Consider the following 15608-nt stretch of genomic DNA (forward strand, 5'->3'; position numbering starts at 1 on the left):
TCTTTCCTTCTGGAAAACTCTTCCCTCAGTCCTCAGGTGCAAACAGCTGAGCCATCCTCACTTGGGTGAAGCAGGGTGCTCCTGGCCGCTCCTCCTTGTTGCTCAGCTCTCCTGAGAGCGAGCCACCACAGCCACCACCAGACGTTTCTGCCCCTCACTGCCACCCCCACCCTGTGTGATTTCACAAGAACTCTGAGACAAGAAGCTGGGTGGCAAAATACAAAGTTCAGCTCCTTGCAGTCCTTCTTACACTCGGCTCTATTCTTGGTGTGTGCTGAGTGTTGGCTCCTGCCTCATTCGCTTAAAGAGCACAGCTTCTGCATAATAAATACAACTCCAGGGCCAGAGCCTTCCCCAGCATGGCCGGAAGTGCGAGGCCAAATCTGTGGGATTTCGTGGGAAGCTGGCTCTCCCTAGAACACCCAGAGGTCCCCGCCTCCACCATGTAGGCCGTGCAGCAGCTGCTGGGGATGTTCCAAGATGCAGTGCGGAGTGTCCTCCGAGCCAGGGCCTGGTTTGTGCAGCTCTCCTCTCATAAGCACTGCACATGCCACCCCCAAGGGACGCAGCTGCCCCTGGCAGGCCAGCTGAGACCTCGTCAGGGTGGACACAGGCTCTGGAGCAGAGCCAAGGGACAGGTGTCTCCACCTTGGCCAGGGACAAGTGTCCTGTCCTGAATCCCCAAGTCAGGTGGACACTGGCTCCTGGGGGAGAGGCTGGTTGGGTTCCCACCTACTCCGGCCACCCAGGAGAGGGACATGCCACAGGGCTAGGAGGCGTCACGCTGCCAGGGCAGGGCACCCCTGGAGAGGGACATGCCGCGGGGAAGAGAGGCATCGCACTGCCCAAGGCAGGGCACCCCAGGCCAGTCAAGGCTGGTTTCATCCTCTCCTTCCTTCTTTACATTTTAGAAAATCATGAAACGCCTCATTAAAAGATATGTCCTGAAAGCCCAGGTGGACAGAGAAAACGACGAGGTCAACGAAGGTGAGTGGCCCTGACATCACATGTGGGTCTCCGGGCACCGAGGCTGGAGACTGTGCTAATCAGTCTTGCCTCCTTCTAATGAAACATGGATACCTGCTGCTGTGCAAAGAGAACAGGTTTACTTTGCCTCGTGGTTCTGAGGGCACAGGGCTCTGGCCAACATCAGGGGCAGGATTGCTTCACGGGTGGGGTTCAGTCATGCAGCCTCTACTCCGGGGACCTAATCTGATCACATCCTCTACGCAGCCCTCAGAGCCCACCACCAGCAGGCTGCCCCTGGAGCTCATGGCCGGCAGGCTGCTCTCAGAGCCCATGGCCAACAGGCTGCTCTCAGAGCCCACCGCCAGCAGGCTGCCCTCAGAGCCCACCGCCAGCAGACTACCCTCAGAGCCCACGGCCGGCAGGCTGCCCTCAGAGCCCACGGCCGGCAGGCTGCCCTCAGAGCCCACGGCCAGCAGACTGCCCTCAGAGCCCACGGCCAGCAGGCTGCTCTCAGAGTCCATGGCCAACAGGCTGCTCTCAGAGCCCACCGCCAGCAGGCTGCCCCCTGGAGCCCACAGCCAGCAGGTTGCCCCTGGAGCCCACGGCGGCAGGCTGCCTCCGGAGCCCACGGCCGGCAGGTTGCCCCCTGGAGCCCACAGCCAGCAGGCTGCTCTCAGAGTCCACGGCCGGCAGGCTGCCCATGGAGCCCACAGCCGGCAGGCTGCCCCCTGGAGCCCACGGCGGCAGGCTGCTCTCATAGGGGCTCTGCCTGCCAAGTCCTCTTTCCTTGTTCCTCTACTTCTAAGGCCTCCTGGGTTAGATCTTCCAGGAAAGTCCCCCTACAATGAGGTGTGCAAGCTCAGCTCCTTCCTACCTGCTAATGTTGCCAGGTGCTAGGACACGTACCCCTCGCCACAGGGGAGTTGGGCTCCTGCAGTGAGAGGTGTCCTGAGTGCAGGACCTATCGCTGGGGTTCAGGACAGCGTTCCTGCAGCAGACGCACCTGTCCTTCTGAGGTGGGTGGCACCTGGGGCAAGACACAGCTCTGGCTGCCTGGCCTGCACCCTGGGGCTCTCTGCCCAGGGAGCTGAGCCCCTTCCCCTTCCCCACGGTCCCTGCTCACACTCAGCCCAATGCTGTGTGTCCTCTGCAGGCGAGCTCAAGGAGATCAAACAGGACATCTCCAGCCTACGCTACGAACTGCTGGAAGAGAAGTCGCAAGCCACTGGAGAGCTGGCAGACCTCATCCAGCAGCTGAGCGACAAATTCGGCAAGAATTTAAACAGAGACCACATGCGGGTGAACAAGGGCAAGGACATTTAGTGGCCCCTCCTCCACCGTGGCCTCCGTGACTCCAACCAGCATTCCAAGGCCCAGCTGGATGCCCAGGACAGCGAGGGAGCAGGGGCCTTGGCTGACTTTTGCAGCCCGGGGCTCAAGCATAGCCGCCACAGAAGCAGGGATTGTGCCCCAGGAACGTCCACATCCCTGTGTCCGCCACAGGAAAAGGCCATTCTAGATGCACAATGTGCCCTCCCGCCACCCTGGGCTGTGGTGTCCTGGAGAGACCCAGCTGTCCTCCCACCAGCCCCTTTTCTCACCACCGCCACCCTCCCCCAGGACTGCTGAGACGGGAGGTGACCTGTGACCTACTCTTAAGTGCCAGATGAGAACACAGATAGCCTAATAGTAACATAGTTCTATTTGTTTATATAAAAAAGTTTAAAAATCCTAAATCAAAAAATCGTACTGTAGGTAGCTCTGTTTAGAAAGCAACACCAAATTCCAAATGATGTATTTTTACCTTTATTATCTTGTATTTACTATTTTTACCTAAAATGGAAAGAAATAAAAATTACCTCAGCCTCACCTAGGGAGCCTCTGTGCCCCATTTTGGAGTGACCTGGGACCCCTCCACCCCCCAGGGGCTGAGATGCCATAGTGTGTTTGGGTGAGGAGGTGCTAGCCCACAGCCTGCAGCCACGACCCCGGGAGTTACCAGCCCCAGCTACCACCTCCAAGCACCTGCTCCTAACCCAACTTCACTAAGGTCAGGAGGGAGTGGCATGAAAGGTGAGAGAAGTGGGTGGTCACCCCAGCCCTCCTGAAGAGCTTCTCTCCCCACCCCCAACAAAGAGGCCTAGGTGTGGGTGGGGAGATGGCCACCAGAGGGCGCCCAGTCCCACACAATGCTGGACATGTGTGCGTTGGAGAGAATATTGCATACCGCTGGTCCCCATCACTCACTCGGTCTCAGACTCAGCAGGCTCTGCATCTGGGGCCCAAGCATCGGGATCCTCCGCAGCCCTGTGAGGAGGATCAGGGTGACAAACCCAGATGCCTGGAAGGGAAAGGCAATCACACACACACACACCACTCCTGCACCATCAGATGAGGTGCCAAAAGAAGTGAAGCTGGGCCCAGTCATGAGGGGGTAGGAAGGGATTCCCACAAGCTAGACAGTGCATGGTTGTCATAGTAACACAGGTTTCATGACGTCACAGCATCCTGTGTATAGCTGGGGGTTCTGTGTGGCTTAGGGGTGGAACCCAGTCCCACCTGCCCCACCACCCTGTGCTCAAACACAGCAGAAGCAACAGCAGTCAGCAGGTACAGCAGATGTGCCCAGCACAGGGTATTTTTACATAACTCTGGCCCAGCAGCTTGTCGCTTTGGGTCCTGGAAGGACCAGGGGCAGATTTCAAAGAACAAAGGAGTTCTAAGCACCATTGCGAATGTGTGCTTAACCTTGTGGTGTGCTGCTGTGGAGAGAAGACCTCAAGTGCTTCTCAAACACTCATCCACACCCCCAACCCTGCAATGGGTGGGGAATGAATTCACGCAGCTCATAATTTACAGAGACCAGAGGCAGGGCACTGGGGTTGGGTCCCACACTGCCAGCAGGGCTCTGCGTTCAGCCTGGCCTCCGGGTAGATGAATGGGCTTTGTGGGAACAGCACTTGACATATCCTGGGAAAACACGACCAGCATTTCTGGAAGATTTTCTTACAGTTCTCCCACTCCCTTCATCCAAACACTGATAAACACATCTGTGATGCATTAATCAATTTCTCTAACTGCGTTCAGCCAGACACAACTGACAACCTCATTTCAAACTGTGGGCACCCCTTGCCTGTTAAACCTGAGTCTCAAATCTGTTCCTAGCAGAGAAAAAGCAAAACAAGCCCCACTGCATAACTGAAAACAGGGAAAGCAACTGGCACCCTCCGTTCAGCTTTCAGCCCCACAACCCAGGTGGCAGGTGGCCCAGAACCATGTCCACGGCTGCCAGGTTGACGGAGGCAGGGCTGCGCTGGGAACCTCTTTTCTGGAATACTTTAGAAGAGGTTGGGAGCTGACAGGTGGAGCCAGGATGGAGGGTGACGGGGTTCCCAGGCACTGACACCCACCCATGCCTAAAGCTGAATGGACCAGGGCGGGAACCACCCCAGAAGGTGAAGAATGGAAGCTGAGAGAGGCACAAGGCCAGAGAGGGACGAGGTCCCAGGACCTCTCTGAGAAGCTCACAGATGCCCATACACTTCCCCTAAATACCTCCGAGCCCCACCACGGCTGCACCTGTCAGTTCATCCCAGCCAGACGAGCACCCAGTTATCTGCCTCCTCTGCTCCATGGTAACCCGGTGTGGTGGCCACATCTGCTTGATTCTCCGCTGGGGACAGGGCCGAGGAAGAGGAGGCACTCCACCAGCCAGTGCTGGGCCTGTTTTCTGAAGTTCCTTGAGATGGTACTGCTGGGCCTGAAAAACCCAGGAGTTAGCACCAAATACAAGCCCCTCCCACTGCACCCCAGCACCGCTGTGGCCGCACCTGTTCTCCATCTACCTCCCAGAGCCTAGAAGGAGCCCCACCCCTGTGCCAACACTGCGTCTTACCTTTGGGCCAGGCCTCTGGGAAAACCAGTGGTTAAGCAATGAGTTCCATAGTCCTCGGTCACCTCAGCGACACTTTGCAGACACAAACCCTCCGGAGGTCCCCAGATTTGTGGTGACAGGATGTGCTCACATGGGAAGACAACACAGCGGCTCCCAGCACCCATCTGGGACTGGCCAGTTCTTCTCTGCAAGGCCCCACATCCCAAGGCAAAAACCTAAGGAGCGCCTGGGAGGCTTTAAACAGACATGCAGTATTTGGGGACAAATCTTCCAGGGCCCTGGACAGCTCCCCCACCTTCCTCTGTGACTCACTGATGCCCTGGGGAGGTGGGGAGGCAGAGTCTGAGAGCCCCCAGAGACTCAAAGCCAATAAGCTGAGGTCAGCTTGGGCAGGCAGACCTCTGCTCCCAAGGGAAAGAGCTAGCATGGACTGGCGGGCAAAGAGATCACCTCTGACTGTGTCTTCTCCTCCCCTCCACCCCTCCAATGCACATCCACGGCCTTGGGGCAGAGTACCTAAGGACTCATCACACTGTGGTGAATCCTATTTTTTTTTTTTTAAGATTTATTTGAAATGCAGAGTGACAGAGAAAGAGAAAGTGAGAGAGAAAGAGGGAATCTTTCATCAGGCTTCCATCAGCTGGTTCACTCCCCAAACTGCCGCAACAGCCAGGCTAAAGTCAGAGACCAAGAGCGAGGCAAGGCAGACTGGGGGCACAGCCGGAGGACCACCTTTATTTCCCTTGGGTGGGGGTTCCCCTCCCAGTCCCCAGCAAGACCCCGGAAGTAGCCAGCAGACACTGTGAGGATGACGGACTTCCGGCAGGTGAGGGTGCCACTTCATTCTGCAGACGCAGGAAGGTGGAGCAGGCTGCAAGGGTCAGAAACTGCATGAGAGGCCTCTGAGCACATGACGTGGAGGGCAGCAGGCCTACGGCAGTGTGGGTAGCCCTGACACAGAGGGTCCTCGGGGATGCCAGCAGAAGGGCAGGGACCACCAGTCTGAGAAGAAAGAGGAAGTGACTTGGCCTCATTTCACACACAGAACACAACAGCACCTCCAGGGTCTCCCGCTCTGTGCAAGTGCATCACAGCATGGACACTAGCTGACCATGCCCCCTGTGCTGTCCCCGGCTGCAGGGCTGAGCCCACTGCAGCAACACACTCTGCAAGCCAAAGCCGGCTTTGCAGACACAGCCTCTCATTGACATAAATTTAGATTGAGAGGGAAAAACACAGAAAGATCTTCCACCTACTGGTTCATTCCTCAGATGGCTACAATGGCCAGGCAGCCGGCAGCTTCCTCTGGATCTCCCATGTGGATGGCAGGAGCCCAAACAGCTGGGCCATCTCTCTCTGTTTCTCCCTCAGATGGGAGCTAGATTGGAAGTGGAACAGTCAAGACACAAACTGGTACCCAAACAGGATGCTGGTGCTTCAAGTGGCAGCTTTACTCATGATGCCACAACACAGGCTCCATAAATCAAAAATTTTACAACAAGAGACTAAATGTGTGCCCAAGCCCATGGGGTGCTGTTGGGCACCCTGATGCTCCCCAGTAAAAGCAGAGATGAGGAGGGGGATTTGGAGCATGAACTCTGGGGTCTTCTCGCCCTTGTCCAGTCCCCAGATTCAAGTTTCCAATGATCCTCTTCCCAGCAGACCTGGGTGCTGTGAGCCACATGTGCCCCTCCCAAAGGCAGCCTGCCAAGATCCAGACAGCCTGGTGTCTAGCCTGGGAGCCCAAATGGGGATCATGCAGACTTCCTACCACCTTGGAAATGGCAGTGCCCATGTTGTTTCCAATTTAGATTCTGAAATGCCACATAAAGGACAGCTTCAGTTCTGTCACTTAAAACTCTTTTAAAGAATCACATCTCCTCACGTGACTCAGCCAGTCCAGAGCCCAGTGGCTTCCTCAACCATGCCCCCACTCTCAGGGCTGGCAGAGCAAAGGACCTCACCTTGCTTGGAGCCCTGATGGCCTGAGGGCTGAATCTGCAGCCCAGGACCTCAGCCTCCTCTGCCTCAGCCTGAGCTCCAGGCCTTTCCCTGGCACTTGCAGTAGGGTAGGGGAGAAGATGGCGCCGCAACTGGCAGGGGCAGGAAAGATCAGGGAAGAAGCCAGGGCCATCCCCAGACAGTGGCCAAGGTGGAGTGCTGGAGCTGCAGACCAACTGCAGAGAGGGGCTCAGGCACACAGGAGAACTGGGGGTGTGCTGCAGTCATCCTTAGCATCTGGGGGGTGGGCTGTGATTCCAGGAACCCCATGCCCACCAAGGACAGCAAATTCAAGGCTCCCCATAAGATGTAGTAAGGTATTCGTAACCACCCTGCATACATCTTTCCAAATACTTGAAGTCACCTCTGGTCAATGTGTAACACAGCATAGCTAGCACGGTATAAATGCTGTGTTCACTACTGTGTTGTTTAGGAAATAATAACAGGGAAAACACAGGGCTGTCCATGATCAGTGTAGACACAATGATTTTTCCCAAATAAATCCATGATTGAGGTAGGCTGCAGCCGCGCAGCTGGGGATGGTGGGTGGGGCAGGCTGCAGCTCACAGGAGGGAACTGCCACTGTGGGTATTTTTGAACTTTTGGCCCATCATGGGTATAAATGAATCCACTGTGCAGGTGCTTCTTGGAGGACCCAAATGGACAGAGCCCCATAATGCTAAATATCAAGTTCTCACTATAGTCAGCAGAACTAGAAGACTCTGGTGGGGCTGGTGTTGGAGGCAATGGCTAAGACGGTGAATAGGATACACCAGCATGCTGTATCAGAGTGTCCATCTGCTGCTCCTCACTCCACTCCTGGGTGTTGCACCACCTGGAGAGGCAGCAGGGGACAGCTCAAGTTCCTGGGCTCCTCCACTCACGTGAGAGATTTGGCTGGAATTCCAGGCCCCTGGCTTTGGCCCTGTCCAGCCCTGGCATTGCTGGCATTTGGGGAGTGAGCCAGCACATGGAGTGCCCATTCCCACTGTCATTCATACTCTCTCTCTCCCTCTCCTCCCCTCCTTTCTTCCCTCCCTCCCTGTCAAATAACTACATTTCACAATAGCTGTAAAGAAAGACGTGGTCATTGTGTGACTCCACTGGCACCACCTGGAGGAAGGTTGCATCCTGCTCGAGGGGCACAAAGCAGACTTCAAGTAAAGGTAACCCTGGGAATAACCGAGCTCTTACTCACGGAGCCCCTGTGCCCTGGCTTGCCCTGTCCTGAGATAGACAGGTGCCCCACTGCTGCCGCAGGTGGGCTGTGGACGCTGCCTGCGTGCCTCCCCTTGCTGTCAGAATCCCTCCCCCTGGCTCCACACTGCTCCCAGGAGCACCTCTGGCTGGAGGGACAGGGACGTGAGGAGCCCAACTAGGGTAAGCCAGCCTACTGATCCCAAACCACATGCTACTCCCAGGTCCTTCTGCTCCTTCCATCATGGGTGGCTCTGTCCCAGGTTCAACCCCTCCCCAGGACTCAGCCAGAGTGGTGGCCTGGCTCTGAGCACATTCTTGACTCACCCCAAAACCCCTGGGCCATCCTGGTAGCAAAAGGGAGGCAGCTTCACTGAGACAGTCCAAGCCTGCTGAAATGTTGGCCACACTTCCAAGTGGGTGGCACAAGCATTGCCTACCCATTTCCTAACTGGTTAAGAGACCACCAATGGAGGACCTTTTACTTGTTGGTTCCCACCCAACAAGCAGGGGTCAGGGAAGGCTTAAAACCCCCAAGACCCTTGTTCAAACTATTGCTGCTAATGGTTGAGGAAAGTTCTGTGAGCAGGGTCTTCTCCTGTCTTCACAGAGGACTTAGCGGCAGCCATTCTGTTCTGTAGCAGCCTGGTCCCACCCCCTGGTCCACAGCACCTTCCCTCTCCAGCAGCAGTGACCTGCAGCCTCCCGACACCAGTTCTTTGCACCTGACCTTTACTCCCAGCCTGTCCATCCATTCACCTATCCATCCATGTCACTGGGCATTTCAATCCTCATTCATCTGCAGGCACTCGTGGAAGAAACAGAACCAGCTCTACCAAGTACCACGGGTTGCACCGGTACCGCTTGTGAAACCCTGGGACTTGGAGACTCCCTGGATCCAGCTGCCAAGTGGCTCAGTAGTGGCAGGAAGGGTGCCTGAGCCTTCTCCACCATAGGCCATAGCCGAGCAGCAGGCAAGGCACGTGGGCCACGCGAGACAGCCACGTAATGGGAAAGAGGTGCCCTGGGGCCTCAGCCCTGTGACCCCCCCTCTTGCCTGTCAAAGCTGACCTCTGCGCCCCCTTTCGTAATCTTCCCTGAAGATGGAAATGTATGGGTACACAAAGCTCCCTTAATGGCAGGTCATGTGGGCATATAAAAAGCTGTGTCAACTCTGTGGATGCATTTGCTCGGTGCCTGCCTTGCTTCACTTCCTGCCTGGGGGTGTGCGGGGAACGTGACCCTCCATGCCAGGCTCTGAGCATCTTTTGCACAAGAATCAGTGTTCTCACCACTTGGGGAGCCTAAGGGCTCCCCCACAAAAGGCCAGCCATCTCCTCTGACCTGGGGATGGGTAGGGAAAGGCAGTCTGGCTGCAGGTTTGTGGAGGACCATCTCAGGAGAGAAAACCCTGGAAGGGGGGGTGGGTCACACAGGTAGATGTGAGGCCCCCAGTACCACTCCAGCAAATGTCACTGCTGGGTTCTGCTTCCGCTGTGACAACAGGAGATGGTAACACCTCTCACAGGTTGATAAGGGGAACCAGGGTGACTGCAGAGCCCCTCTGCAGGAGCCAGCAGTTCCGGGAGCCGCCCTGTCCCAGGAGGCTGCTCACGAGAATAGCCAATGTGCAGATTTGGCAGTCTGGGCGCCCAGGGTCAAGTCTCAGCTCCAAGAAATGCAGCTGTGTTGGTGCATGAACAGCAGCAGCTGGGGGCGAGGAAGGCGCTGTGGCAGCGCCCCAGACAAATGAGCAGTAGAGCTGCACCTAACTTTAGCACACTGCCCTCCTCAGACCTGCTTCCTGGATGATCACTGTGTGCTTCCACTGTGACAATCGCCCACCACCATCCCTCACTAGATAGTGCAAGCTGGGGCCTGTTCAGGTTCCACTTAGAACATTTGCCTGGTACCATGGGTGGTGTATGCAAACCAGGATGCTGCCCACACAGACTCCAGGAGAAAATGCCAGGTCAAAACAGAGTAACTCCAGCCTAGCACCCAAGTCTCCCCAGGACTTAGCAAGTTACCTGCAGCTGGGATCCTGCCAGGGCAAAAGCCACAGGTATCTCCCTGACTATGGCTGACAGCACCAGGCAGGAGGCCTGTCGGCTTTCAAAGTGTCTTCCAGGATTCTGTTGGCTGAGAAAAGAAGAAATACCATCCGAACTAGGTCAAGGCTTCAGAGATGGATGTGCACCCCTCTGCTGAGTGGCCACCGCCACTGCTGCTGCCATGTGTGGCCGAGAGTGGTGCCCTGTGCTCATGCAGATAAGACCTGCCTCCCCCCAGTGCCAGCTCTCTCAGCTGCAAACACCAGTGTAGGCTTGTGCAACAGCAGCCAGTTCCAGGGCCCCACGCCTGCTCTGTGGACACGCCAGGCAGCCCTCCAGGGCACCGTGGGCTTCTCAGGACAGTGACCAGGAAGATGTGACAGTGCTGACTCCTGCTGGGTCCTACCCTCCACACAGCCCACTCCAGGCACAGGGTGTCCACCCCACCCTCCTCCGCCCTCCAACACACAAGGCCTGGCCACAGGGCTACCAGCACAGCAAGCAGGAGGCTTCCAAGTACGTTCATCAGACAAGCACTCGGCAGTTAGGACTTGGGACCGCAATTTCAAAGCTGCTTGCAGAGGCGTTGTCTGCTGGGCTGAGCAGGGGTGGCGGGGATGAGCTCCAGCTAAGGTCGGTCTCACACACCTTGGTTCCTCTCACCATGCCTGTGTTCAGAGAGCAGGGCCGGAGCTGAGAGGACACCTGCCTCATCTCTCTGCCAGTGCCAACAGAGCCTCCCTGTGAATCCAGTCCTCAAAGGGAGATGAAAACAGGCCAGCAGAGATTTGGATGTGAATGTGGCTGGTGCTGGGAAGGTCTCAGGTACAGCAGGTGACAGGGCTGCACTGTGTCCTACTGGGCTGTGCCCATCCTCCTCACAGGCCCACCAGGGGTGACCCAGGCTGCTGGTCTTCATTCTAGACCTGGGAGCTGGGAAGGCTTCTTAGAGGAAGTGGAAAGGTGGACTCCTAAAAGGGCAGACGTTTCCATGCTCTGCCACCCCTCAGTCCCACGGACTGCCAGCTCCACCCTGCCCACAAGGTTTGCCGGGGCTGCCCACGGATGGTGAGTTCCACCAGAGAGATCTGCGACAGCCCCTCTGTGACAGCACACTGACAGCCAGGGTTGCTGAGCAAGACAGCTCCCGCTGTGTACCCGCGGCCCCAGCTCCTGCAGTCTTCCTGAGGCTCTGCCCCACGGCCAGGCGTGCCCAGAGCTACCCAGCAACCTGCAGCGGCTGGGAGCAAACCTGGCCATGCTGAAAGACAAGGAAGCAGACGTTGATGTCTTGGTGCCCAGCGATACCCTGTTCCTTGTCTTTTTGCTGCAGCCTTCCCAGGACCCTCTGCACGTCCTGTATGTCCGGGTGTTGGCAAGCAGTGGGAGCTTGGGTCAGGGCGGGCACAGCCCAGCCTCTCTCTGGCCCTCATTGGTGCGCAGCCGCTCCCGGAGCAGCGCCTCCACCCGCCTTGCCGCTGGCCCTTAGCGCTCTCAAAGCCTCCGGGGAGCTCAGTCTCCTCCTGCTCAGACTGGAGGCAGCCGCCCGGAGGGTGGGGACGGACTAGCAACGCACCTGTGCTCTCGGCAGGAGCCTAGGCTGCAGGGCTGCATGGGCAGACGCAGCAGGCTCCAGGCCACCTGCCCTTGGTGCGCTCTGCATCTCCAGCTGCCCGCTAGCTCCCCGAGCCCGAAGCTGGAGTCTGAGCTGGAAGAGCGGCTGGGAAACGGCGAGAAGAGTTGGCGACTCTCGCCCACTGTCCTGGGGGCAACTGCAAGAAACGGGAAGCCCGAGGGGCACCAACACGGAGCCGAGCAGCTCTGAGCGTGGGGACTTGCCACCCCGCGCGCCAGGCGGCTGAGCACGGAGGCGACCGAGCAAGAGGACGTGTCCCCAGAACCAGCATCCCCTCGCTGGTTCGAGGGCAAGGACTGTGGTCAGTGGCACACAACAGGGCGGGCGGGGCATGCCATGGAGGTGGATCAATTGGCTGTGTGAGGCAAAGTGAGGAGGGAGCCGCGGGCCATGTACGGCGACCTGTTCAACGCCACCGCCACCGGCAGCCCCGAGGCGGCGGTGGGCGGCGCGCTGGCCCCGGGAGCCACGGTAAAGGCAGAGGGCGCTTTGCCGCTGGAACTAGCCACAGCTCACGGCATGCGGGACAGCACGGCCACCAAGCCCGACCTGCCTACCTACCTGCTGCTCTTCTTCCTGCTGTTGCTCTCCGTGGCTCTCGTTGTCCTCTTCATCGGCTGTCAGCTGCGCCACTCGGCCTTTGCCGCTCTGCCCCACGACCGCTCGCTGCGCGACGCCCGCACACCCTGGAAGACCCGGCCAGTGTAGCGGCTGCAGAAGCCGGGTAACCTGAGCGCTGGAGCAGCAGACGGGAGCCACATCAAATCCTCTCGACGCCAGGGGTCGCTGCCCCCCCCCCGACCCTTTCTGACCAAGAGCGGCAACCCTGGACAGGTGGCACTGAGACCAAAGGGAGGCTGTGTAGGTTTTCAGTTCCCCAAGGGGCCTTGGCTGGGATTCCCTGGCCGGGTCCTTGTACCCCTGGTCCAGTAGAACTATCCTGCCCGGGCGCAGCAGCCTTGCCTGCAGCCTGCTAACGTGCCCTCTTCACTGGCTTGGCAAGAGCACAACCCGCAAGAGATTCCTACACTGACTTCCCTGCCAGGAGGCAGTATCCCCGCGGCTACTTTCATCTTTTGCTCCTTGACAGTAAAGAACCCCACTTGCATCAGGACTTCGGAAAGATGACCCTGGGGCGGGAGAGGGTGGCACCCACCCTGGGGAAATGATGGGACGTGGACGTGGGGTACCGGTGGATCCCGCCTGAAGCCAGGTGCCCAGTCTCCTGCTCAGGCCCCAGGGAGAGGTGTTGGGGATCCACACCCCTACCTCTCCTGGGGCCACGTTTCTACAATAAAAGCTCACCACGGTAGACTGGGCGCTGACAAGGCTCTGGTCTTGGGTTGCGCCGCTTCGGATAGGGTATTGTGGCAGGTGGACCGAACAGGACAGACCCGACTGCGACTCACCTTCCCCAGGTCAGTCTGGTGATGCCCCCTCCTCTTCCGATCTCCCTGGTAGGGCAGGGACTTGCTCCGGGAAGTTTTTGCAGGGTGGTCTCCATGGGATAGGGCACAAGGCAGCCTGACCCCTCTGAAGGTATTCCTTCTGCCTGATGTCCAGCCCTTTGCTCCCCTTGGCCAGAACCACCTAGTGATGATCAGGAAAAGTGGGGTGGGTAAGCTTCTCCCCAAAGCAGCCTTGGAGAACCCCCCAAGAAAGAAATGGATAAACCCAGCCATGGGGAATGAGGTGGTTTGTGATAACCCTGAACTTTTTGAACATTAACCTAATTATAGCCTCTTGCATGGAAGTTTCAAATTGTTTCTGAAGTCATCTGGCTCAACTTGAGCACCAGAGGTTAGAAAAGGCTCAACTAAAAATGCATTTGGTGACTTAGTCAATCCACTAGTTCAAGATTTTCTCCAAATTGTGCAGTCCTGTTGACTCCTGCCCCTGGCCACACAGGCATATGAACCTACAACATCTCCACGGGCTGTTAGGCACTGAATGTTCCAGAGACCAACCAGGTTGGGAAGACACTGACTGGGACCTCCCATTTCTACCTAGCCAGTCTCAAGAAGGCGTGGAGATGACCAGCAGCCAAGTCCCAATGGGCCCCACCATGCATGCCTTCCAGAAACACCACCAACCAATCCCTATTGGGGCCAAAGCTGTGATCACATACATTTTAACTTGGTCTTTGGAACTGACGATGAGTCTCTTCAGCCTGCAGTCAGAGTAACCCAGCTAATCTGCATGAACCTCATTTGCAGAAAAATCAGATGGAATAAACGTAAGCCACAGCAGAGATCCTGGCTGGCACGTCTAGCATGGTGCTGCTGCTAGGAGGGACTCTTCAGCCATGATCTGGAGGCAGCGAGGGGTAGGGAACTATGCAGTTCCAGAGGCCAGACCTGAAGGTAATATGCAGGTGGCAGGAAACACAGACTCTCTTGGTATTAAGTCCTGGCTCCACTGCTCACTAGCCATGTGGCCACCTGCAAATTGCTTGATGTTTATCTCTGAAATATGTATTAAACCATTTGGTTTTACAGCATTTACACAGAACAGTATCACCAGTGTAACATGCTAGTGCAAAGACAGCACCCGAATGTAGGCTATTACTATAACTGAGTTATGGTGGTGAGGCAGCACTGCTGACTGGGACAGCTGACCCACACTAAATGTATTGCAAGCTCAGTTGTCTTCTGTGGCCACAAACACCAAGAACTGGTCCCTTAGGGGAGAACAGTAGAGGCCGATTGGTATGCAAATTCTTGGTACTGAGTCAGTATCAGCTGCAGTCAGAATGACCCAGGAAGCTCTCATAATTGCTTACTCTGGTGCAGGCATCAAGGGGTTAAACCCCAAAACTGCTAAGATACAAACTGCAAAGTATGTCTCTGATGTCTCTAGGGTCGCAGCGGCTTTGACCTCCAGAAGCAAGAGATTTCACTACTTTAAATAGATGCTTCTGGGCCGAGTTCCTGGGTGACTAAGGCTACACAAACCTGCACCTAGAAAACAACCAGAATCAATTGAGTTCTCTACTAGCCAGCACTATGAAACAAACTTCTTTGCCTTTGCTAGTGTTGGACTTGCTGAGCAACCATGGGCTCTTTTTGTTTGTTTTAAATACTGGGCATAACCCAATTTTCCTGGAGCAGTAGGGATGTGGTCAAGTTCATGTCTGCCCTCTGCTGATATGTAGTGTTGGACTGCAATGTGGTGACTGGATATGTGAGCGATGTTATCCACTGAGCAAACGCATGTGCTCTCCCAAAACCCATGCACTGAAGTCCTAAGCCCAGAATGGCTGCATTTGGAGTTAAGAAATTAAGATGCTGCAAGTGTTATAGGTGAGGTCCTGACTGGTGAGGACTCACATCCTTAATGAGACCCTAAGGAGCCTGCTGGCTTGCTCTCTATGCATACACCAAGACAAGGCTTTGAGAATACAGTGAAGACATAACCATCCACAAACCAGGAAGAAGGCACTGACCAGAAATCAAATCAGCCTGAAACCGGCAACTCTAGCTTCCAAATCAATCTTAGTTGTCTAAGCCACCCAGTTTACAATTATTTTTGTCATGGCAGCCCAAGCTGAGACAGAGAGGGTATCTGGGGGACAGATCTGTGCCACCCAAGATGTCTTGGAGCCACATTTGCACAGCTGGGCATGGCATGCTACATTTGGGAACAGAGCCAATGCCATAGACGTTAGGGCTCCTCTACCAGTCAGCCACCAGGAGCAGACAAGTTTGAAGCAAAGAAGTTTGTGATAGGAAGTGGGAAGGTGGTGCAGATGTTAGGTACCGGTAGAGGCAGCAGGATGCTGAACAAGAGCCAGGGCACCTGGGTTGGGTCATCCCTTCACTGCCTGGTCACATTTCTGAATTTCTGCTAGCTGGTT

The 15608-nt window shown here is 56.3% G+C and overlaps 2 protein-coding genes across 2 annotated transcripts in view; both read left to right on the plus strand.

Annotated features, from left to right (window-relative positions):
- The window catches only part of TRPC7 (transient receptor potential cation channel subfamily C member 7), a 97433-nt gene extending 94607 nt beyond the window's left edge, over positions 1-2826 (plus strand). The window contains exons 11-12 of the mRNA XM_058677900.1: positions 912-987; positions 2123-2826. Coding sequence (XP_058533883.1) covers positions 912-987; positions 2123-2292 — 246 coding nt within the window. The 3' untranslated portion in view covers positions 2293-2826. The remainder of the gene's footprint in view (positions 1-911; positions 988-2122) is intronic.
- Positions 2827-11673: 8847 nt separating this feature from the next.
- Positions 11674-12539, plus strand: SMIM32 (small integral membrane protein 32). The gene has a single exon (XM_036497095.2). The coding sequence runs from the start codon at positions 12143-12145 to the stop codon at positions 12458-12460; it is 318 nt and encodes a 105-aa protein (XP_036352988.1). The 5' UTR covers positions 11674-12142; the 3' UTR covers positions 12461-12539.
- The last annotated feature ends 3069 nt before the right edge of the window (positions 12540-15608 follow it).

The sequence above is a fragment of the Ochotona princeps genome, chromosome 19 (assembly GCF_030435755.1).
Source record: "Ochotona princeps isolate mOchPri1 chromosome 19, mOchPri1.hap1, whole genome shotgun sequence".
NCBI classification, from domain to species: Eukaryota; Metazoa; Chordata; class Mammalia; order Lagomorpha; family Ochotonidae; genus Ochotona; species Ochotona princeps.

Excerpts from the sequence above, each read along its gene's own strand:
- SMIM32 (XM_036497095.2), top strand. The coding sequence starts at position 12,143 with ATGTACGGCGACCTGTTCAACGCCACCGCCACCGGCAGCCCCGAGGCG.